Genomic DNA, 25429 nt, shown 5'->3' on the forward strand with positions numbered 1-25429 from the left:
AAAATAGATGCAGGAGTAGGCCATTTGGCCCTTCGAGCCTGCACCACCATTCAATATGATCATGACTGATCATACAACTTCAGTACCCTATTCCTGCGTTCTCTCCATACTCCTTGATCCCTTTAGCCATAAGGGCCACATCTAACTCCCTTTTGAATATATCTAACGAATTGGCCTCAACAACTTTCTGTGGTAGAGAATTCCACAGGTTCACAATTCTCTGAGTGAAGAAGTTTCTCCTCATTTCGGTCCTAAATGGCTTACCCCTTATCCTTTGACTGTGACCCCTGATTCGGGACTTCCCCAACATCGGGAATATTCTTCCTGCCAAACCTGTCCAATCCTGTCACAATTTTATGTTTCTATGAGATCCCCTCTCATTCTTCTAAATTCCAGTGAATATAAGCCTAGTCAATCCAGTCTTTCTTCATATGTCAGTCCTGTCATCCCGGGAATCAGTTTGGTGAACCTTCTCTGTACTCCCTCAGTAGCAAGAATGTCCTTCCTCAGATTAGGAGATCAAAACTGTACACAAAATTCAAGGTGTGGCCTCACCAAGGCCCTGTACATCTGCAGTAAGACCTCCCTGTTCCTATACTCAAATCCCCTCGCTATGAAGGCCAACATGCCATTTGCCGCCTTCACCACCTGCTGTACCTGCATGCCAACTTTCAATGGCTGATGTACCATGACACCCAGGTCTCGTTGCACCACCCCTTTTCCTAATCTGTCACCATTCCCAAGTCACCCTGCAGCCTCTTAGCACCCTCCTCACAGCTCACACTGCCACCCAGCTTAGTGTCATCTGCAAACTTGGCGATATTACATTCAATTCCTTCATCTAAATCATTAATGTATATTGTAAATAGCTGGGGTCCCAGCATTGAACCTTGTGTTACCCCACTAGTCACTGCCTGCCATTCTGAAAAGGACCGATCGATTCGTACTCTTTGCTTCCTGTCTGCCAACCAGTTCTCTATCCATGTCAATACATTACCCCCAATACCATGGGCTTTAATTTTCCACATTAATCTCTTGTGTGGGACCTTGTCAAAAGCCTTTTGAAAGTCCAAATACACCACATCCACTGGTTCTCCCTTGTCCACTTTACTAATTACATCCTCAAAAATTCTGGAAGGTTTGTCAAGCATGATTTCCCATTCATAAATCCATGCTGACTTGGACCGAACCTGTCACTGCTTTCCAAATGCGCTGATATTACATCTTTAATAATTGATTCCAACATTTTCCCCACTACCGATGTCAGGCTAACCGGTGTATAATTCTCTGTTTTCTCTCTCCCTCCTTTTTTAAAAAATGGGTTTATATTAGCTACCCTCCAATCCATAGGAACTGATCCAGAGTCTATAGAATGTTGGAAAATGACCACCAATGCATTTACTATTTCTAGGGCCACTTCCTTAATACTCTGGGATGCAGACTATCAGGCCCTGGGGATTTATCGGCCTTCAATCCCATCAATTTCCCTAACACAATTTCCTGACTAATAAGGATTTCCTTCAGTTCCTCCTTCTCACTAGACCCTCAGTCTCCTCGTATTTCTGGAAGGTTATTTGTGTCTTCCTTAGTGAAGGCAGAACCAAAGTATTTGTTCAATTGGTCTGCCATTTCTTTGTTCTCCATTAAAAATTCACCTGATTCTGACTGCAAGGGACCTACATTTGTCGTCACTAATCTTTTTCTCTTCACATATCTATAGATGCTTTTGCAGTCAGTTTTTATGTTCCCTGCAAGCTTACTCTCATACTCTATTTTCCCCCTCCTAATTAAACCCTTTGTCCTCCTCTGCTGAATTCTAAATTTCTCCTAGCCCTCAAGTTTGCTGCTTTTTCTGGCCAATTTATTTGCCTCTTCCTTGGATTTAACACTATCCCTAATTTCCCTTGTTAGCCACGGTTGAGCTACCTTCCCCGTTTTATTTTTATGCCGGACAGCGATGTACAATAGTTGAAGTTCATCCATATGATTTTTAAATGCCTGCCATTGCCTATCCACCGTCAACCATTTAAGTATCATTCGCCAGTGAGGTGAGGTCTGTTACAAAATAGACTGTACTATGACTCAATTAATGTCTTTTATATAATTCAGGCACTACTTACTCCAGGTGTTGTCATACTTAGATAGAAGTTCAGGACTGTTGTGCTACATTATCCGATTTAGAGGGAAATATACTGTCATCTGAGTTATCTACCAGCACAGGCAGCATCAATAAGAGGCAACAAAATTGTGTAAGTAATGGCTAGCTGCAAATCTGGGACTGTAGCTATCAATCTTTTGAAGTCCAATATATACAGAGCTGTCAGCATTGGATAAATACGAGGTATGAGATTTCCAGTCATCAGGTATACACCTGAGGCATCATCTAACACCAAAAACATGAACATGGTTCAAGCCTGCAAGTCACATGAGACAGACAAGTGGCATAAAAATGTTTGTCCTTTCCACTCTATTGTCCTTTTCCCTGTCTTTCTCTTCCTTTGCTCTGTCTCCTTTTTTTCTTTGTGTCCATTTTTCCATATTTCACTTTCTTTCTCCACAATTCACTTCGTTGTGTGACTTGCAAACGTTTTTATTCCTGCTTTCTCAGGCACCCCAGTGAAGGAAAGTTAATAATAGAAGTTAGTAAAACATGTAGACATAGGATTGCGACCCTTAAGCAGAAGAATGGGAGATTGCGATCTTGTACGTGATACAAGTACTGGTCGGCCTGTAAATGGATTGGAACAATTGAAATCGCTGAAGAGTGAGTGTTTCTGTTCCATTTTCAAGACTTGCTGTTATAATTTCCCATTAAATAACCAGTGGTCCCTTATTGCTTATTATGGGCAGTTACTTTTAACTCACTAGACTGTTGGCATTGAATGACCTAGATATTGGGGTAAGCAGCAAAAGAACCGCACTTGCCATTCATCACACTGACAGATACCCACAGACTTTTCACCTGCTTTTGAACAACAACTTACAGTTCCTATGGGAAGGAGGAAGGAAGGAGGACAGTAGGAGTATGTTTGAGTTTGTGAGTAAATATTGGCACCTGCGGCGGAGCCTGTTCTCCAGTCGTCTGGGATCCCCTTGCCACTGAACCAAGACCTTGCTCCGCCAAGCCTGTGTGGTGGCTGGTGTGCAATGGCCAGCCCACGTTAAAAGAATTCATGCACAGGCATCTTCCACCATTTAAAATGAGTTCATCAGTACCTGAGTACTCATTTTTAGTGTGGTAGCAAGTTATCCTCGACCCCGAGGGACTGCCTATGATGATGATGACGATGATGAGAATGGTAGCAGCTCAACTGTCAAGGTTGCACAACCCAAACCTAAAAATATCAATCTAACTATGTAACTTAATTTTAGTTAGCAGATCCGCACTCTCATTGTGGATTGGATAACACACTGTTTCCGAACAACAGGAGTACAACGTGTGACAGGGAATGTGTTACTGGATGTGCAAGCTATATGTTATATGTAAGGCTTCTGCATTTGACACCATTGACATTTTTGGAGTCACTATTGACCATAAACTCAATTCGACCAGCCGATTCAGCACTGGGGCTGCACGAGCAGGTCAGAGGCTGAGTAATCTGTGATAAGTGGCTCACCTCCTGACCCTTCTCCACCATCTCCAAGGCTCGAGAAAGGATGCTTTCTTTCACTTGAATGGTTGCCGCTGCAACAACATTCAGGAAGGACAATCCATTTGATTGGCCCCTGCCACTGAATCCACTCCCTTCACTACAGGTGCCAAATGACTGCAGCATGTACAACAACAATAACTTGTGTGTGTCTGGTGCCTTGAACATAGTAAAACATCGCAAGGCGCATCACTGGACCATTATCAGAAAAAATTTGACACCGAGCCGCATAAAAAGATATTAGGACAGGTGACCAAATGCTTGGTCAAAGAGGTAGGTTTCAAGGAGCTTCTCCAAGGAGGTGAGAGACATAGCGGTTTAGGGAAGGAACTGCAGAGCTTAGGACCTAGGCAGCTGAAGGCATGGCCACCAATGGTAGAGTGATTGAAAATCGGGGATGAGCAAGAGGGCAGAATTGGAGCAGCATAGAGATCACCGAAGGTTGTAGGGTTGGAGTAGGTTACGTAGATAGGGAGGGGCGAGACCATGGAGGGATTTTAAAATGAGAATAAGAATTTTAAAATCGAGATGTTGTTGGACCAGGAGCCAATGTAGGTCAGCGAGTACAGAGGTGATGAGTGAACGGGACTTGGTCCAAGTTAGGAATTGGCCTGCAGAGTTTGAGATGAGCTCAAGTTTACAGAGGGTGCAAGGTAGGAGGCAAGCCAGTAGAACATTGTTATAGTTTAGTTTAGAGGTAACAAAGGCATGGTTGAGGGTTTGAGCAGCAGATGAGCTGAGTCAGGGTCGAGGTGGGTGCTGTTACGAAAGTGGAAGCAGGCGGTCTCAGTGATGGAGCAGATTTGGGGGTGGAAACGCATCTCAGGGTTAAATGGGATGCCAAGGTTGCAAACGGACTGGTTCAGCCTCAGGCAGTAGCCAGGGAAAGAGATGGAGTTGGTGGCTAGGGGATAGATTCTGTGACAGGGACTGAAGACATTGGCTTCGGTCTTCCTAACATTTAGGTGGAGGAAATTTCTGCTCATCCAATTCTGCATGTCAGGCAAGCAGCGAAAACGAATCAGAGGTGCTGGTAAGGTAGAGCGGGATGATGGAGGATAAGAACCTGACTGAGGTCAATTGTAGCAATCCTTCTTCAGGTTTTGCTGAGATCAGCCAACTCACCACAGAGCAGGACTAGACGAGCTCATTGCCATACCACACAGTGCAGTGAATGCTGGGAAGAGAGGTGAAAAGAAGAGCTGGCTTGACAATCATCCTGACAACAATATAGCCTACAAAAGGTTGCGCGATCCCTTAATGGGGCTGCATCATGTCAAAAATGATGCATGGTTCTTTTAAAACATTACAAGCATATTTCATAAGGACAGTGCCACTTTAAGTAGGCCAAAGATATGTGTCTGTAGTTTGTGCATTTGTAGAGCCAGCACGATAATGGGAAATCAAAGATACAGTTCATATAATAGGAAGGATGCAAATGTTTTACTCGCCTTGACTACTTACCATAGGGCTGCATGCATTAAATAAAGTGGCTTCAAAGTTAAATTATGTATTAACATCTTTTCCCAAAGTACTTGTTGAGACACGTCCTATTCAGCTCCTAGTTACAATTTAGGCAAACATACAAAAGAGAGTAAGTGATTTGTTGCTGATTGCAGTCTTTCTCTCGGTCAAATAACTGAACAGCAACCAGCGCTAACAAGATTTTGAATGAGGTTCAGTGTGTAGAGGATACATAATAGGTACCAGTGAGCTGCATGCTTTGTTCCATATATTTTCTTCCCTTGTCTTCTGAAGACACTAACTCATTTCAGGATACATTTGCACAGATGCCAGTATTCCCCAGTACTTCACCAAGCAATCATTCTTCAAGTGTGGCTCGTGGTCGTTATATATGTAAACCTGTAAATACCTTGTTTAACCACCAGAGATTTCAACCCCTGGAGTCCCAAGGGATCCCACAATCCCTTGGGAGCACCTGTACTTAAGGAGGCCTCACAGGCTGAAGAGACACTCTGGAGACCTGTAATAAAAGACTACGGTCACACTTTACTTTGAGCTCACAGTATCTGGTCAGACTCTTTATTCATACATAACAGTGACAGTGGCCATTGGCAAGATATTCAACCATTGGGGTATGAGAGCTGAATCTTGTCCTATTCTCATCTGATATCCTCACAAGTGCACTTGCCAGTAGGTGTCGTTGGGACAGCAATTAAGTGCTTATTTTTTCCCTCTCCTTCCCCCAGTATAGCTTGTTTACTGCTAACTTACTAATTCTGTCACTGTGCGAGCTGGGTTGTAAAGCAAAATACATACCACAGCACACAAGAGGCAAGACTTTATTAGTTCCTGCATGCAATAAAAATAAACCACTCTCGAGTCTACTGAGTCCAGCAAGTAAAGAGTTTATTCGAGCACATGCAAGGGAGTGATCCTCAGTTGCCTGAGATACCACACTCAACAATACAGAGTTTGCAGCATACGTTTATAATACACAAGTTACTGTAATTTGGTTTGTTTTACGACAGTCATAAATCAGTACACACTGTTTCAACACTTATACCCCATCAATGGAGTTATTCAATTCCAGCAGATGTCTCCATTATCTTAACTCCTTCTAGCCTGGGCCTCCTGTTTCCATGGCACCCGGTCTGGCCGTCATTTCCTTATCTTCTCATTCTGCACACAAAAATGAGTAATTTTCCCAAGCTTGTGAATAACACTTTAGTTTTTCCAAGCTTCTAAATAAATTAGCTGTCGTTCAAGTTACCTGTAGTCAAGTATCCCACCATGCCTTGGTGAAGAACCATTACCATCTACAGAGTTTATTTTAAAGATACACTTTACTAACAATTCAAGCATTGCTATTATAATGTTAGCCTAACCCCACTTTCATATGCCTCGGTGAATACATTGACTATATCCTGGAGTTTAGCCTCAGAATGTGCGCAGACGCAGGCGTCGTCCGCGTACTGTAGCTCAACGACAGAGGTTGGGGTGATCTTGGACCTAGCCTGGAGATGGCGTAGGTTAAACTGCTTCCCACTGGTTCTGTAGTTTAGTTCCACTCCAGCGGGTGTAGTCGATGTATTCACCGAGGCAAATGAAAGTATGGGCCTTACGCTTAATATCCATAAGGCACAGGTCCTCCACCAGCCTGTTCTCGCCGCACAGCACTACCCCCCAGTCATCAAGATTCACGGCGTGGCCCTCGACAACGTGGACCATTTCCCATATCTCGGGAGCATCTTGTCAACAAAAGCAGACATTGATGCGGAGATTCAACACCGCCTCCAGTGCACCAGTGCAGCCTTCGGCTGCCTGAGGAAAAGAGTATTCGAAGACCAGGCCCTCAAAACTGTCACCAAGCTCGTGGTCTACAGGGCTGTAGTATACCCACCCTCCTGTATGGATCAGGGGCATGGATGATGTACAGAAGACACCTCAAGTTGCTGGAGATATATCACCAATGATGTCTCCGCAAGATCCTGCAAATTCCCTGGAGGACAGGTGCACCAACATTGGTGCCCTCGTCCAGGCTAACAACCCCAGCATTGAAGCACTGACCACACTCGATCAGCTTCGCTGGGCAGGCCACATGGTTTGCGTGCCAGACACGAGACTCCCTAAGCAAATGCTTTATGCGGAGCTCCTTCACGGCAAACGAGCCAAAGATGGGCAGCGGAAACGTTACAAGGACACCCTCAAAGCCTTGTTGGTAAAGTGCGACATCACCACTGACACCTGAGAGTCCCTGGCCGAAGACCGCCCTAGGCGGAGAAAGTGCATTCGGGAGCGCGTTGAGCTCTTCGAATCTCAACGCCGAGAGTGTGAAGAGGTCAAGCGCAGGAAGCGAAGGAGCATGCGACAAACCACTCCCTCCCACCCCTCCCTCGACGAATGTCTGTCCCACCTGTGACAGAGTCTGTGGCTCTCGTGGTGGACTGTTCAGCCACCAAAGAACTCACTTCAGGAGTGGAAGCAAGTCTTCCTCGATTCCAAGGGATTGCCTATGATGATGATGATGATGAGCCCCACTGTCCCACCTCAGTATTCAGAGGATTTACTGTTGTACAACAATGGCTACAATAAACTGTAATACATGAATACATTTGCTCAATGCATGTTCGGAAAAGATAAAATGAGGGATGTTTTTGGGGCATATGACACTGCACAAATTGAGCATAGGAGATGTGACATCCTCTGGAGTGTTAATTTACTGCAGGGATCAAACTACTGGAAGCAACAAATACCCTTTAATTGGGGCATATTGGTTTGGAAACACTGGATTTGATTGTCAGGGAGTTAATCTGAATGTAGTGGCTCCCCCACCTAATTAATAGTGCTCTTTCAAAAACTTTTTTTTTAACCTGATTGGAGAAACTTCAGTTTTATTTCCCTGCCCTCAGCAATATTGAGATATGCCACTTTCATCCTCGCCAAAATGCCTCACTGCTCATCCAACTGCAGCTGTTCAGCAGCACACAGCATCTGCTTTGCTGTGTTCTCTACATTAACGAATTTTACAATCATTGAGGCTCCGCAGTTAAACTATAGGAGTGGAAAGGGGCATCTAGAGGAAGGCTGCCTGAGATTCTGATCCTAAGGTGGGAGGGGGTTACTGTATCACACGCAAGACTCTGGGCGGAAGCCAGAGAGCTGACAGGTTGCTCTGTTCCTGTGAGCTCTCTGAGTCAGACTGCCACTTTGGCACCAGTTGCTGCAGAGGTACAGACAGTTTTAAAAGTCCTGGGCCAGGAGTTTCCGCTCGGTTGCGCTGGGTTTTTTTCAGCACAATTCAGTCAAACCAATGCAAAAGATCGTGGAATTTCAAGCGCAAATTACGCTCAGTGCAAATCGTGTTTCCGTGATCTTTTGTGCTAGTTTAAAAAAACATCGCGCTCAAAGCTGACCCCACCTATAAACGTGGCTGCGCCCTCAGCTCGAATTACGCAAATTTCCATTAATTTCACCCATTTGCGGGCCTTTGAGGAGGTTCTAACAATTTAGCCTTTTTTCGGCACAAGAACACTACTGGTCATGTTATCAAAGATTTTAAATAGTTGTAAAAATTTACTAAGAAACTGACTACTATACACCAATGTAACTAGTAAATGTTTCTGTATAGTTTTTTAAAGTCATTTTCAGAGATTTAAAATCGGTTACTCACAAGTGGTGGAAGAGATACTCCACATGATAAAGCTGCACCAAGTTACCACTTATAAATATAATATCAACGATTCTATTTTATTGCAATTTTTTTTCACTTTTTAAAAGGCTGCCCGATTATGCTGGTTCATGGCAGATTTTATGTTAGGAGATATGCAAATGAGTTTGAACAGAAACTTGAGGGAAAAACACAACTTCTCAAAACTAGTGCAATTTGTGCCCGGATCGCCGATTTTGCCAAAAGTGGAAACTCTGGGCCCATTTCCATTCTCTGGTGATGATGTTGGGATCAGATGATTCATTGCACCACAAATTAGAACTTTTAACAACTTGTATTTAGGTAACGCCTTTAACATTAAAAAAAAAGTCACAAAGAACTACACAGAAAAAGAAAGGAATGCGCATTAGATATTAGGAGAGTTAGGAGAAGTGAACAACAGTTTGATTGAAGAGATAAAAGCAGAAAGTGCGGAAAAACACTCAGCAGGTCGGGCAGCATCTGTGGAGAGAGAAACAGAGTTAACGTTTCAGGTCGGTGTCCTTTCATCAGATCTGGGTTTTCAGAAGCCTCTCAGAGGTGAAGAGAAAGAAGGGAGGAAACATAGAAACATAGAAACATAGAAAATAGGTGCAGGAGTAGGCCATTCGGCCCTTCTAGCCTGCACCGCCATTCAATGAGTTCATGGCTGAACATTCAACTTCAGTACCCCATTCCTGCTTTCTCGCCATACCCCTTGATCCCCCTAGTAGTAAGGACCTCATCTAACTCCTTTTTGAATATATTTAGTGAATTGGCCTCAACAACTTTCTGTGGTAGAGAATTCCACAGGTTCACCACTCTCTGGGTGAAGAAGTTCCTCCGCATCTCGGTCCTAAATGGCTTACCCCTTATCCTTAGACTGTGACCTCTGGTTCTGGACTTCCCCAACATTGGGAACATTCTTCCTGCATCTAACCTGTCTAACCCCGTCAGAATTTTAAATGTTTCTATGAGGTCCCCTCTCATTCTTCTGAGGAGTTTAGGAAGAAGTTGCAGCCGATAGAGTCAAGATAGTTGAAGGCAGTTGTATACCGAAGGGAAGGGGGAATGGCACAGGATGCCAGAGGTACAGTAAGGTAAGGCCTTGCAGGAAATTACAAGTGGAGACATGGATTTTAAATTCAATAAGGTGCCGACAAATAGTACATCAGTCAGGACAAGGGTGATGATGGTAGGGCAGTAAGAAATTTGTACCACAAATTGAGTCTAGAGGTGTGGATAAGAGTATCAGCAGTGGTCGGAATGAAACGGAAGTGGACATCGATGATGTTTGAAGGTGGAAATAATTGATTTTGGTGACGGATCGGATATGGGGTTTGGAGCTCCGCTCTCAGTCAAATAAAACCCAAGGTTGTACAAAGCCTGATTCAGCCTCAATGTGATGAATGTTAACCCCCAAAAATGAGTGGGTTGGTGTCAGGTCAGATGTAAAGAATTTAAAAGTCTCAAACCTGGCCACAACACGGCCACTTCCAAGTTTAACAGAGGCGGGACAAGGGACGGGCAGCCAACCCACTCCTGGGAGTCGGGTTGGCAATTTAAGTATTTTAAGAGGCAAGCAGCCTCTGATTTAACGTGTGGTTGCCAGGTTTCCCAGACCTCGGAAAACCGGACAGCGGAAGGGAGGCAAGGACAGTTTTGGGGAGAAGGTAAGTGCTTTTGCAGCATTGTTTGTGCGCCAGAAGGATCAGGAATGCTACCCCCATACAAAGATCCGCGGTGTCGAGGATCGGAGACCCCGGGGTCGAGGATCGGAGACCCCCCGGGATCAGTCCCGGCAATCAGACACCCATTGGGATTGGACTTCCCCCGGGATCCCAGTAGCAGAAGCAAGCTCCCTACCTGGTCCTGCAGCCTGCTGCGGAGACCTCCCAGCCTGGCTGGCAGCCAAGCCTTTCAAAAAGGCGGGGAACCTGTCAAGGGCAAAAGTTGTACGCTGTGGAGTTAAATCTCTTGGGCCACTTAGTGCACTTGGGGCAATTTACAGCAACATATGATATATTACCTTTTAATTAATGTAATTTATTGAAATATGATCTGCAGACACAGTTAAACTGATTACCGGAGAAACTTAATTAACTTGAATTAAATAGTTTTCACTTTGGCCTTTAACAGTTTATTGGCACTGAATACTGATGAAAGAATTGCAGGTTGAATGTCATTTTCATTGATAAGGATATACTTTCTCATCAAGTTGTCATCAAGTTGTTTTAAAGTTGTAATTTTGTGATGATGCCTATTCTTTGTTGGCTGCGCAGTTTGATGCTGTGCCCGTTTTACAGGCGTAAAACAGGTGCCAAATCATCCAATATGACAGGCGGCATATATGCCGGATATGCGCTGCCTGCCATATTGCTATAGGCATCAAAAGAGGCGTCCAGGCCTCACACCTGAAACAGGCGTTAGGTCCTTTGCATAGGTAAGTGAGAGGCATAATGCCAGTTTCATACCTCTGTTAACAAATTGGTTTGACCCGAATGCAGCCGATGCCTGAAAACCAGGCCTACAGGAGGCCTAACCAGTGGTTCTCTCTTTAAAATTTGTTTATGGGATGTGTGTGTCGCTGGCAAGGCCAGCATTTTTTGCCCATCCCTAAATTGTCCTTGAGAAGGTGGTGGTGAGCCAACGCCTTGAACCATTGCAGTCCACGTGATACTACTTTGTAGTGATTGTGTGCAACTGAGTGTCTCACTAGGCCATTTCAGAGGGCAGTTAAGAGTCAACCACGTTGCTGGCCAGACCGCGTAAGGACGGCAGATTTCCTTCCCTAAAGAATATTAGTGAACCAGTTGGGTTTTTACGACAATCCGGTAGTTTCATGGTCACCATTACTGATACTAGCTTTTTAAAATTTCAGTTTTATGTAATTAACTGAATTTAAATTCCCCCAGCTGCTGTGGTGGGATTTGAACTCGTGTCTCTGGATCATTAGTCCAAACTTCTGGATTACTAGTAATATAACAACAATGCTATCTTAACGGGACCACTGCAGGCCACCACCAAAAAAGTAAATTAAAAAAAAAATATTTACCTGAGTGTGGATCCAAGAGGTGGAGGAATGGCTCCACATTAAAACCACGGGCTGCCAGCTTCGTGGCAAGGCGATTAAGTGACTAGTTAGTCATGAGACAAGTGATGAGCATGGGTTTGAGCCCTTGCTTGGAATGTGTGTTGAAGCGATGAATAGATTTATTATTTGTCTGAAATAGAAATTTTGACAGGAAAAAGCTGAATGCACAAGCTTAAGATCCCAAGAAATTAAAATGTGAATTAATTTTGTCTGATCTCCTTGGGATGCTTAATAACAGCCCAACTTTATTGGAATAACATTTGTTAACAAACTACGTTCAACTTCTGTTGGAGTGAGATTGTGACCTAATCCCCAGCACTCGACAAGAATGTTAAAATCACGGCAGTGTGCTACTCACCCTCATCACCCCACACTTGGGTCCTGCGCCATTTTATCAGGCACATTTTGGACACCATCTAAGGCAGGTGAAGGCTTCATTTGAGATCCAGAAGTCAGATATTCCAGTATTTTCATACCTACAAATATAAACGGGATAAATTCATAAGATCTTACCACGTTGTGGAATGATTTCCACTGGAAAAGTACAAATAGACCTTAATTTGTCTCTTTATTTTAAAGACTGTTTGCTGTTCATGTTTGTATCCATGATCTTTAATGTAAATCATCATAATTTATACTTGGAGATGACAAGCGAGGCAACCTAGAAATTTGTGAGTTTTACTCATAGCTACAAAGTATTCTTAATGTGCGAGTAAATCTAGGGACTGAAATTTCACAAAATATGGAACAAATACTCTCGTACTGCAGAACAGACTACAGAATGCAGAATGCAAAGGAAGCTCCAGAATTAATCAATTTTACATCTGGAATTCCTCCATTAAAATCGGTTATTTTTCCAGAACATTTACTGAAGGTCTCGAATCTAAGTTTAAAGAGGGTAAAAATATTCTAAGATTTGAGGTCTTTTCTATACAATCCTACTGGTTTTACGTAAATTTTCCAGGATTACTGAGCCTTTAATTTAATGGAAAATCCTATAGGATATTTCGGAGAGAGTGGCTGACAACTTAATGGCTGTCAACTCATGATCTTTGAAGGCCACAAATGGAAGATTACAAACAAGATACTGATCGAATTTTACAAAAGTGGTCCAAGAAGCCAATCAGACCACAGTCCCTATGCCTGCAGTCCATGACCTCTTTTATTTCTTTAATTTCTTTTAGAAAAGAGCTCGGAAGATGAAATGCTGCTTCATTCTGGCAGGTTTAGTTATTTTATCTGTCATCATCATCATTATCGTGGTTTCAGTGAAGCACTGAACTTGGCTCAATACACCTACAGGTAAGGACTTTGTTTATTCCACTTAATAATGGGACTTACTCAGTTGTAAAGGTACATCAAAATGCAAGCTATAATTTACAATTGCTATTATAGTTCATGTCTATAGCCATATTTTATTTTAATAATGACTTCAATGAGCCTTTGGAACTAGGGAGATCAGTTTTGGAGTCTGTGTTGAGTTCTGGTGTATGAGAGGGCAAGGGAAGAAACCTCCTCAGTAGATTATCAGGCAGTAAAGTTAAGCTGTTCAAGAGTTGGACTTGACCAAATTATGTAACAGAACTTTCACTTTTTGTTTAAAGTCCTTTGTGTAAAATCATTGTCATTAAAGCAAGGCATAATAAATCACTTAAGACGCCAATTTTCAGTGGTATTTTGTGCATGACCCTCCCTACACACACACACACACACACTGCAGTGGATTTGTCCCCAGATGTGCGCTAATCCCGGTATGGGCCTCGTCTGCGTTGGGCCAGCGGTCTGTGGCCGGAAACCGAACCGTCAGATTCATTGGATTCAAAACAGAAATTGGAGCGATGATTCAATCGGTACATAGGAAGATAGGAGCAAGAGTAAATCATTCAGTCCCTCGAGCCTGTTCCGCTGTACAATTAGATCGTGGCTGATGTACCTGCATTCCATTTGCTCCATAATCCCTTGATACCCTTTACCCAACAAAAGTCGATCGATCTCGGTCTTGAGAATGTAAATTGACCCAGCATCCACAGCCCCTAGAGGGGGAGAGTGTTCCAGATTTTCACTATCCTTTGTGTGGAAAAAGTGCTTCCTAATTTCACTTCTAAATGGCCCAGCACTAATTTTAAGATTATATCCGATTAGAAACATAGACATAGAAACATAGAAAATAGGTGCAGGAGCAGGCCATTCAGCCCTTCTAGCCTGCACCGCCATTCAATGAGTTCATGGCTGAACATGAAACTTCAGTACCCCCTTCCTGCTTTCTCGCCATAACCCTTGATCCCCCGAGTAGTAAGGACTTCATCTAACTCCCTTTTGAATATATTTAGTGAATTGGCCTCAACTACTTTCTGTGGTAGAGAATTCCACAGGTTCACCACTCTCTGGGTGAAGAAGTTTCTCCTCATCTCGGTCCTAAATGGCTTACCCCTTATCCTCAGACTGTGACCCCTGGTTCTGGACCTCCCCAACATTGGGAACATTCTTTCTGCATCTAACCTGTCTAAACCCGTCAGAATTTTAAACGTTTCTATGAGGTCCCCTCTCATTCTTCTGAACTCCAGTGAATACAAGCCCAATTGATCCAATCTTTCTTGATAGGTCAGTCCCGCCATCCCGGGAATCAGTCTGGTGAACCTTCGCTGCACTCCCTCAATAGCAAGAATGTCCTTCCTCAAGTTAGGAGACCAAAACTGTACACAATACTCCAGGTGTGGCCTCACCAAGGCCCTGTACAACTGTAGCAACACCTCCCTGCCCCTGTATTCAAATCCCCTCGCTATGAAGGCCAACATGCCATTTGCTTTCTTAACCGCCTGCTGTACCTGCATGCCAACCTTCAATGACTGATGTACCATGACACCCAGGTCTCGTTGCACCTTCCCTTTTCCTAATCTGTCACCATTCAGATAATAGTCTGTCTCTCTGTTTTTACCACCAAAGTGGATAACCTCACATTTATCCACATTATACTTCATCTGCCATGCATTTGCCCACTCACCTAACCTATCCAAGTCACTCTGCAGCCTAATAGCATCCTCCTCGCAGCTCACACTGCCACCCAACTTAGTATCATCCGCAAATTTGGAGATACTGCATTTAATCCCCTCGTCTAAATCATTAATGTACAATGTAAACAGCTGGGGCCCCAGCACAGAACCTTGCGGCACTCCACTAGTCACTGCCTGCCATTCTGAAAAGTACCCGTTTACTCCTACTCTTTGCTTCCTGTCTGACAACCAGTTCTCAATCCACGTCAGCACACTACCCCCAATCCCATGTGCTTTAACTTTGCACATTAATCTCTTGTGTGGGACCTTGTCGAAAGCCTTCTGAAAGTCCAAATATACCACATCAACTGGTTCTCCTTTGTCCACTTTACTGGAAACATCCTCAAAAAATTCCAGAAGATTTGTCAAGCATGATTTCCCTTTCACAAATCCATGCTGACTTCGACCTATCATGTCACCATTTTCCAGATGCACTGCTATGACATCCTTAATAATTGATTCCATCATTTTACCCACTACTGAGGTCAGGCTGACCGGTCTATAATTCCCTGTTTTCTCTCTCCCTCCTTTTTTAAAAAGTGGGGTTACATTGGCTACCCTCCACTCCATAGGAACTGATCCAGAGTCAATGGAATGTTGGAAAATGACTGTCAATGCATCCGCTATTTCCAAGGCCACCTCCTTAAGTACTCTAGGATGCAGGCCATCAGGCCCTGGGGATTTATCGGCCTTCAATCCCATCAATTTCCCCAACACAATTTCCCGACTAATAAAGATTTCCCTCAGTTCCTCTTCCTTACTAGACCCTCTGACCCCTTTTATATCCGGAAGGTTGTTTGTATCCTCCTTAGTGAATACCGAACCAAAGTACTTGTTCAATTGATCCGCCATTTCTTTGTTCCCCGTTATGACTTCCCCTGATTCTGACTGCAGGGGACCTACGTTTGTCTTCACCAACCTTTTTCTCTTTACATACCTATAGAAACTTTTGCAATCCGCCTTAATGTTCCCTGCAAGCTTCTTCTCGTACTCCATTTTCCCTGTCCTAATCAAACCCTTTGTCCTCCTCTGCTGAGTTCTAAATTTCTCCCAGTCCCCAGGTTCGCTGCTATTTCTGGCCAATTTGTATGCCACTTCCTTGGCTTTAATACTATCCCTGATTTCCCTAGATAGCCACGGTTGAGCCACCTTCCCCTTTTTATTTTTACGCCAGACAGGAATGTACAATTGTTGTACTTCATCCATGCGGTCTCTAAATGTCTGCCATTGCCCATCCACAGTCAACCCCCTAAGTATCATTCGCCAATCTATCCTAGCCAATTCACGCCTCATACCTTCAAAGTTACCCTTCTTTAAGTTCTGGACCATGGTCTCTGAAATTACTGTTTCATTCTCCATCCTAATGCAGAATTCCACCATATTATGGTCACTCTTCCCCAAGGGGCCTCGCACAATGAGATTGCTAATTAATCCTCTCTCATTACACAACACCCAGTCTAAGATGGCCTCCCCCCTAGTTGGTTCCTCAACATATTGGTCTAGAAAACCATCCCTTATGCACTCCAGGAAATCCTCCTCCACCGTATTGCTTCCAGTTTGGCTAGCCCAATCTATGTGCATATTAAAGTCACCCATTATAACTGCTACACCTTTATTGCATGCACCCCTAATTTCCTGTTTGATGCCCTCCCCAACATCCCTACTACTGTTTGGAGGTCTGTACACAACTCCTACTAACGTTTTTTGCCCTTTGGTGTTCTGCAGCTCTACCCATATAGATTCCACATCATCCAAGCTAATGTCTTTCCTAACTATTGCATTAATCTCCTCTTTAACCAGCAATGCTACCCCACCTCCTTTTCCTTTTATTCTATCCTTCCTGAATGTTGAATACCCCTGAATGTTGAGTTCCCAGCCCTGATCATCCTGGAGCCACGTCTCCGTAATCCCAATCACATCATATTTGTTAACATCTATTTGCACAATTAATTCATCCACCTTATTGCGGATACTCCTTGCATTAAGACACAAAGCCTTCAGGCTTGTTTTATTAACACCCTTTGTCCTTTTAGAATTTTGCTGTACAGTGGCCCTTTTTGTTCTTTGCCTTGGGTTTCTCTGCCCTACACTTTTCCTCATCTCCTTTCTGTCTTTTGCTTTTGGCTCCTTTTTGTTTCCCTCTGTCTCCCTGCATTGGTTCCCATCCCCCTGCCATATTAGTTTAAATCCTCCCCAACAGCACTAGCAAACACTCCCCCTAGGACATTGGTTCCAGTCCTGCCCAGGTGCAGACCGTCCGGTTTGTACTGGTCCCACCTCCCCCAGAACCGGTCCCAATGCCCCAGGAATTTGAATCCCTCCCTGCTGCACCACTGCTCAAGCCACGTATTCATCTGCGCTATCCTGCGATTCCTACTCTGACTATCACGTGGCACTGGTAGCAATCCCGAGATTACTACTTTTGAGGTCCTACTTTTTAATTTAGCTCCTAGCTCCTTAAATTCGTTTCGTAGGACCTCATCCCTTTTTTTGCCTATGTCGTGGATTCCTCCACCAGAGGAAATAGTATCTCTGTATCTACCATATTGAATCCCCTTATCATTTTAATGACCTCAATTTGATCACCCCTCAGCTTTCTAAACTCAAGGGAATACAAGCTACGTGTATGCAGCTTTCCCTCATAATTCAACCTATTAAGCCTGAGTATCATTCTGATGAATCTGCACTGTAACCCTTCATAGAAACATAGTAACATAGAAAATAGGTGCAGGAGTAGGCCATTCAGCCCTTCGAGCCTGCACCACCATTCAATAAGATCATGGCTGATCATTCACTTCAGTACCCCTTTCCTGCTTTCTCTCCATACCCCTTGATCCCTTTAGCCGTAAGGGCCGTATCTCACTCCCTCTTGAATATATCCAATGAACTGGCATCAACAAAACTTTACGGTAGGAAATTCCACAGGTTAACAACTCTCTGAGTGAAGAAGTTTCTCCTCATCTCAATCCTAAATGGCTTACCCCTTATCCTTAGACTATGTCCCTTGGTTCTGGACTTCACCAACATTGGGAACATTCTTCCTGCATATAACCTATCCAGTCCCGTCAGAATGTTATATGTTCCTGTGAGATCCCCTCTCATCCTTCTAAACTCCAGTGAATACAGGCCCAGTCGATCCAGTCTCTCCTCATATATCAGTCCTGCCATCCCAGGAATCAGTCTGGTGAATCTTCGCTGCACTCCCTCACTAGCAAGAACATCCTTCCTCAGATTAGGAGACCAAAACTAACACAATATTCCAGATGAGGCCTCACCAAGGCCCTGTACAACTGCAGTAAGATCTCCCTGCTCCTATATTCAAATCCCCTAGCTATGAAGGCCAACATACCATTTGCCATCTTAACCGCCTGCTGTACCTGCATGCCAACTTTCAATGACTGATGTACCATGACACCCAGGTCTCGTTGCACCTCCCCTTTTCCTAATCTGCCACCATTCAGATAATTCCAAGGCCAATATATCTTTCCTGAGGTTTGGCACCCAAAAGTAAATGTAATACTCCAGATTGGGTCTCACCAAGGCGCTGTATAACTGAAGCATAACTTCCTCCCCTTTGTATTCCAGCCTTCTTAAGATAAAGGCCAACATTCCATTAGCCATTTTGATGAACTTTTGTATCTGTGCTGTAGTGTTTAGTGATTTCTGTGCATGGACACTTACTGTCATCTGCAAACTTGAATATCATGCATGCAGGTCATAAATATATATGGTGGAAAGCTGAGGTCCCAGTACAGATCCCTGGGGAACACAAACTTTCCAATCAGAGAACCTTTCCTTTATTCCTACTCTCTGTCTCCAACCAGTTTTCAACCCATGTCACCATATTACCTCTAAGTCCATGCATTCTCATTTTCACGAATTGGTTAGACACGAGTTACATTTCACAAATAAAAGCTGACTCTCTGATCAGTTGATACTTGTTCAAGTGTTCAGTCACTCCGTCCCTGATGATAGGTTCCAGTAACTTTCCCACAATTGTTGTTAAACTGACAGAGCTGCAGTTACATCATTTCGCGCTCCCTCCCTCCCTCCCTCCTGCTCTCCCACCTGTCTTAAATCATTCTTCTCTCAGAGGGTTGTAAATATGTGGAATTTTCTGCTTCAGAGAGCTGTATAAGCTAAGTCATTGAATAAATTTAAGACAGAGATAGACAGTTTCTTAACTGATAAGGGAATAAGGGGTTATGGGGAGCAGGCAGGGAAGTGAACCCGAGTCCTTGATCGGATCAGCCATGATCGTATTAAATAGCGGAGCAGGCTCGCGGGGCCGTATGGCCTACTCCTGCTCCTATTTCTCATGTTCTTATGGGCCGAAAATTGCGGCCTCTCCAGGTGCGTACGATATGCGCACGCACCCGAAGAGGCCTCGCGAATGCCGGTTTTCGGCGCGTGGTGTGCATGCGCCGAGAACCGGCTTTTGCGATCTGTCAAAATTAATTTTGACAGATCCAATGCAGCCCCGCAGGAAGGACATCCACGCGGGGCAGGGATTGGGCTATTTTCCCAACTCTTGCCCAGCGACTGTCCTTCAAACTCTTACATTTGGTAAAAACAGGCACATTGTCTACTTTTACCAGCATAAGAGTTTTAAAACATAGACAAATTACATTTAATCACTCATTTTTATATTAAAACCCCGATCCATTAAGGTAAGTTTATTTTTAAACCCATTAAAACACATTTCTTTTTAATTCTAAAACATTTAATTACATTCAATTTCAATTAATTTTAAATATGTAAGGTGTTTTTTTTATTGTATTTCTTGTTTTTGGGGGGTATTCTCGTACAAACAGAGCTCCCATTATTATCAATGAGAATACTAGATGTTCATTGGTGGTCCAGGCCCACGTGATTCCAGGATACTCATCCGCTCCTGGAAGACATATTCCCGTACGCTGGACTGCGAAACTCGGCCTCTGACCGCAATCCTACGTTCCTCTGGGACCACCAGGTATTTTAGTAAACATTTTTTGGGTCGGAAGTCTTCGACCACAATTTTCCCCCCAATGGGAAAATCTGCAAGTTTCAATCCAACTCCCATGGTGAGATTTGAATTTACATTATCTGGATTATTAGTCCAGGCCTCTGGATTACTAGTCTTGTAGCATAACCACTACATTACCAGGTAAAGTTGTTTAGCAGGCGGCTCTCAATTATCATGCAAACGGTTTGAAGTGGCATTAGTGTAGGCTGCAACCACCTCATCCAATTCCTTTGGTTCGTGATCTGGGAGACCAGGACGAGGCGAGAAAGACAAATGTGAAAGAGAAGCGTTTCATACCAACACAAAACAAGACAGACATTAACAGTCTAAAACTTCAATACATGCACACAAACTGACATCGGGTAGCTGTGACTCTGTACTGTCTTCGCTACCTCGATCATGAGACAGGAAGGCTAGCAACTTTTTGGACTTTGTATTAAATATGGTTGAGAACTGCAATAGAAAGACACAATTTGTGCCACTCATAATTTACTAATGATGCAATTAAAATAACTCTGTGCAGTGTCTATCCTATAACAATTTCACCTGTATATCTGTGTATATATAAACTACCATTTTATTTAGTCATAAAATATGTACCTGAGAAATATATATTATATCTATAATATGTTGATCTTATATATGTATGTACTGCTTGTCTATAAAACCTTGCATCCTATTGTCATATTTTCTCACATTTTTATGTCAACTTTCCCATTATAAATTCCTTTGTCCACAATATGGAAACTGTCTATGTAAACCTTTTTGTGCTGTAATTACACCATCCTGCCAGTGGTGATACTCTAGTGCCGCAGTCTTGCGTCTTGCAGCTCCTCAGCCTGTACGCCAGAGCAGTTCCTTTGCTCTAATCTACTCGCTTCTCTGTTTCCCAGATAAATTCTGCTTTAACTGCAAATAATGTAAAATCAAAGGAGAAAAATGAGGACACAATGGGTCGGAACTTGATGGAGTGGGGCAACTCACGTCATGCGGCGTTAATTAAATCTTTTCCTGCACCCTTCAGCTCGAACAATGTTTCTGCCGTAACTTGCTGAAAGTGTGAACTGATAACGGTGTGCGAGGGCAATGGGGTACCTGGGACCTTAGTGAATGGCAAGTGTAATGTATGCTCACAGGTTTGTTGAGCTGTTGTATTGAGTGGCTTAGCCAGTCATGTGATAAAATAATAAAACTCCAGTCAGTTGGGGCTAGGTCATCTATGATATGGCATGTAATAGTGAGTCTAGTGGATGAAACGGTCATGTGTAGTGCGATTGTTAAACCTTTGTTAATAAACCAACTAGTTCTTAATAGCAATGTGTTGCTATGAATTCTTAAGCAAATAACTCATGAGGCAAATACATTACAGCAGGACCAACAGTGTATCTCCTTAACCAATGAGTTTGAAGGATTGAGAAATAAACAAAGGAATGATGGAGAAGGAGGGTAATTTAGAGTCAAATCAGATACAGAAATAGAAATAGAGGGGAATAAAAATTGGATTAAGAGAAAGAAAGAAAAAGTAAGGAAAAAATTATAATTTGACATTTTAAAATTCTCTGAGAACAATTCACGAAGGAACGAGGCTACACAGTTTAATTGTTCAATTTCTGGGCCAGAGAGGTTGATGGGCACTGTATTAACAATTATCATGTAGTTAAAAGAGTACTTACAATCTTGTTTCCTTGATTTAACTTTCTGTGGTGAGTTTAATGGACAATAATGTGCAAATCAAACAAGTTCTTTTAAATAACAGGGAGGCTAAGGGTGAGATGCTGTTTGTGCAAAGCAAACAGCATAGCGGCGTAAATCAACCAGCAACTTCTGGGGATTTGCAACTCGTGGCATATCCCTTAATCCCCTGAATTTGCTGGCTGATTTGCACATTAATAACAGCATGCATCATTAACACGCCGTTAAGCTTCCAGCAAGAGACGGCACAGTATATGACTTCAAAATGAGGATTTAATATGTGTAAATGTTATATTTACAGTGTCAGCTGTGGCTCAGTGGGTAGCACACTCGCCTCTGAGTCAGCAGGTTGTGGGTTCAATTCCCACTCCAGGAACTTGAGCGCATAAATCTGGGCTGACACTCCAGTGCAATGCTGAGGGCGTGCTGCACTGTCAGAGGTGCAGTCTTTTGGATGAGATGTTAAACCGAGGCCCCGTCTGCCCTCTCAGGTGAACATAAAAGATCCCATGGCACTATCTCAAAGAAGAGCAGGGGAGTTATCCCCGGTGTCCTGGCTAATATTTATCCCTCAATCAACATAACAAAACAGATTAACTGGTCATTCTCACATTGCTGTTGGTGGGAGTTTGCTTTGCACAAGTTAGCTGCCGTGTTTCCTACGTTACAACAGTGACTACATTCCAAAAGTACTTCATTGGCTGTAAAGCGCTTTGAGACATCCGGTGGTCATGAAAGTCGCTATATCTGTTTGTTTTCTTTTATTATGCATCTACTTACATCTTCTTGACCGGGATTTTCTTTTTGTGTTTGTATTGAACAATATTTTATTTTCCTGCTGCTTCTGCACAGTCTCCTGCATCCCTTTCACTCGGTTTCTCGATTGAAGTGCTTTGTTCTCCCCAGTTTAACTCTGTATTGGTCGAAACTGGGGCTTGCCGAAATCAATGGCTTCTACAGTGAAAATTGGGGTTTCCTTTATCTCCGAGATCTTCTGAGTCCAATAGGCATTTGGAATCCAAACAACAAAAATAAACAGATGCTTTAAAATCTCGTGAAAACGCAAAGCTGTCCACTTTGAGAGTCGAGCATTCGGGTTCCAGTTTCTCCTGAGATATGGGAAGCCGACCATTGTAAGGAATAGTAGAGAGAGGCTGGGTGTTGTAATCTAATTACATGCCTCTGTTTTATTTTCAGGATTTTCCAGTTTTAACCTTTGTGCTCCTGGTTTTGCCACAGCAGAAAGAGAACCAATCAAATGGAATAATGCAAAGCCCAACAATACAAACAATTATTCTCTCATTGTCAGTGTAAGAGCAGATTGTACAGTTTCCTGGTGGCGTACACCTTTACGCTAATTAGTATCATGAATTGCAGACAACTTCAGGTTCGAATTTATTAGGCAGATTTGTTTTTTATCGCAAATGACTAACAGTAATAAAGTTTCCAATTATTAAATGTTTTGGTGGTTCTTGTGATTTTATTTTCCTACTAATGAGAATTTCCTAATACTTGACTTTTTTTTAAATTGATGAAACCTAAGTTAAGGGACGGACCCACAGTGGTTAAAATGAGTAGAAAATACAATGAGGTAAGTCAATAAGTACTGGTCAGGTGATGTCATAGTTACCCCAGTACAGATTCCTGGGGAATACCACTGCCAATCAGAGAAGGTTCCCTTTATCCCTACTCTCTGTCTCCTACCTTCGAGCCAATTATTAACCCATGTCATTAGGTTATCTCCAATCCTGTGTGCTTTCATTGGATGTAATAAAATCAGTGGGTGACAGAGAGAGTAAGTTATTTGTATAATTGGTCAGTAATAGGAAACAAAAAGGTGTTGATCAATAATAGTTGGATAGCTTTGACCAGAAAAGTAACCCAGAGGTCAATAAAAGTTCAATGTTAAGGTTTACAAAAGAGCCCAAACATAATGGGGTAGAAATTGCAGTTGGAGGCATACTTGCGGTGTATGCATCTGACCCACGAAACAAATCCGTAACCTACCAACCAACGTGCATTCAGCGTAAAGGCCCACAGATCCCAGGGACGCAGGCCATTTGGAAACCCTGAGATCAAATGGACCTGGTCGTCCAATCAAATAGGAGGATTCCATTGCAATCATTTACAAAGGGGATCCCATATGCAGTGGAATCCCCACGTAATTATACATTTTACACAATTCTAATAAATATAAATGTACAGAATTTCAATTTAATTCATAAGACCCTTCATTGCACCAACCTCAATAAAAGTGTAATTTTTTGTTAATTCATTTTAAACATCTTAATACTGGCCAAAATTTGCATAAACTAATTTAAAGTGTATGTGCACCACTTTTGATTATTAAGTGTTTAATTTAAGGCTTATACCCTTACAATAATGAAAGAACCAGGCCCGACATAATAGAGTTGTGTGGGCAATTGCTGAGATGTTGGGCAAATAGCCCAACTTTGTGCCAGCAATGCCCAGTTTTTCATGTGGTTCAGATGATGTGTCAAGGTGTACCTTGACCAGTCGCAAGTTCTGGATTCCGCGTCGAAAATCTGGAAGTTGCAACGCCTTTAAAATGGATTACGATGGCGTACGTCAGGGAGACCACAATTTCAGGGCCAATGTAGGAAAGAATGGTTTTCAGAAGAAATCGATGAAACTGCAGACAGCCAGTACTGAGTAAGTGAGGCAATAATTAATAATTTGGCTTACTTGCTTCTGCCATGTTATACTCGAGCCTGCAAACTCAGTAACGCCCTGGGTTTCAGAGGAATGGAAATGCTTCATGTGTGTGACCCACTAAGCCTGGTTACACACACTTTTAACTTAGTTCCTGGTGTAAGTCTACTAGCTCCAATAGTGCAGGGTGGGAGATGTCACACTTGCATGGTAACTAGACTGATCAAAGTTAATGGGCTGAATTTTCAGCTTCTCCCTTTTCGGGGCGAAAATGGAGGCGGGGCGGGAAAGTTACCGATTAATTGCCTAACTTTTGGCATTTGAGGTCTGCGCAAGATGCGCAGCGCAAAAGGAGGCGTTGCACTATTTTCGCGGCGCACAAACGGGACCCTCGCCAACTTTAGTGCGGGGGCCGGGAGCACTCCGAGAGAGGCCTTGGGAGGGGTGAAAAAAAATTGAAACAAACATTCAAACAACATTGCCAGCCCCCTTACCTCACAAATCGATGCAAAGATATAAAAAAAATGAAAATTGAACTGACCTTTTTTTTCAGTTTCTTCAACTTATCGCCGCCGGCAGGGCTAGACCGCCGAGTTTTTCCTGGCGGTCATCGAGGCACGACATACGGGTCCGGGTGAGTCTCGAAACTCGGATGGTGTTGCAATGTGAGCCATTACACTTCCGGCGCAACTCTTGCCCCGTCAGTGCTTCTAAGCACCGCCGCAAAAACCGACCCGAGGATTGCGACCGGGCAAAATATAGCTGCGCGCCCTATTTTTCATCGCGGAGGGTCAAAACGTGGCGAAAGCCGGGTCGCAAACAACCCGAAAATCCAGCCCATTAATATATTTGAGGTACTATAATGCGCATGTGCAGTTAGATGCTTCTCCTTTAGAAGCTCCAACCAGAAGCGCACAAAGATTGAGAGAAGCTCAAACATCTAGCCATTCTATGCTGGGGCTCGATTTATACCGTTAACAATGTAAATCCAAGACCAAATTGGTAGAATAATAAGGAATTAAAGGAAAATACAGACTCGCCACAACTGGGTAGCGAATCAGAAAATAATGCGCTGCTTTGAAATGTAAAGTAGCACACATTGCTTCTAAAAGTAAC

At 43.2% G+C, this 25429-nt stretch overlaps 1 protein-coding gene across 2 annotated transcripts in view; it reads left to right on the forward strand.

The window, feature by feature from the left end:
- Positions 1 to 23102, forward strand: part of tsnare1 (T-SNARE Domain Containing 1) — a 1185173-nt gene extending 1162071 nt beyond the window's left edge. For both annotated transcript variants that reach the window (XM_070876910.1, XM_070876900.1), the window contains exons 11-12: positions 13078 to 13195; positions 22838 to 23102. In XM_070876910.1, coding sequence (XP_070733011.1) covers positions 13078 to 13173 — 96 coding nt within the window. In that variant the 3' untranslated portion in view covers positions 13174 to 13195; positions 22838 to 23102. The remainder of the gene's footprint in view (positions 1 to 13077; positions 13196 to 22837) is intronic.
- Positions 23103 to 25429: the final 2327 nt, after the last annotated feature.

Source organism: Pristiophorus japonicus, chromosome 1 (assembly GCF_044704955.1).
Source record: "Pristiophorus japonicus isolate sPriJap1 chromosome 1, sPriJap1.hap1, whole genome shotgun sequence".
Classification (NCBI taxonomy): Eukaryota; Metazoa; Chordata; class Chondrichthyes; family Pristiophoridae; genus Pristiophorus; species Pristiophorus japonicus.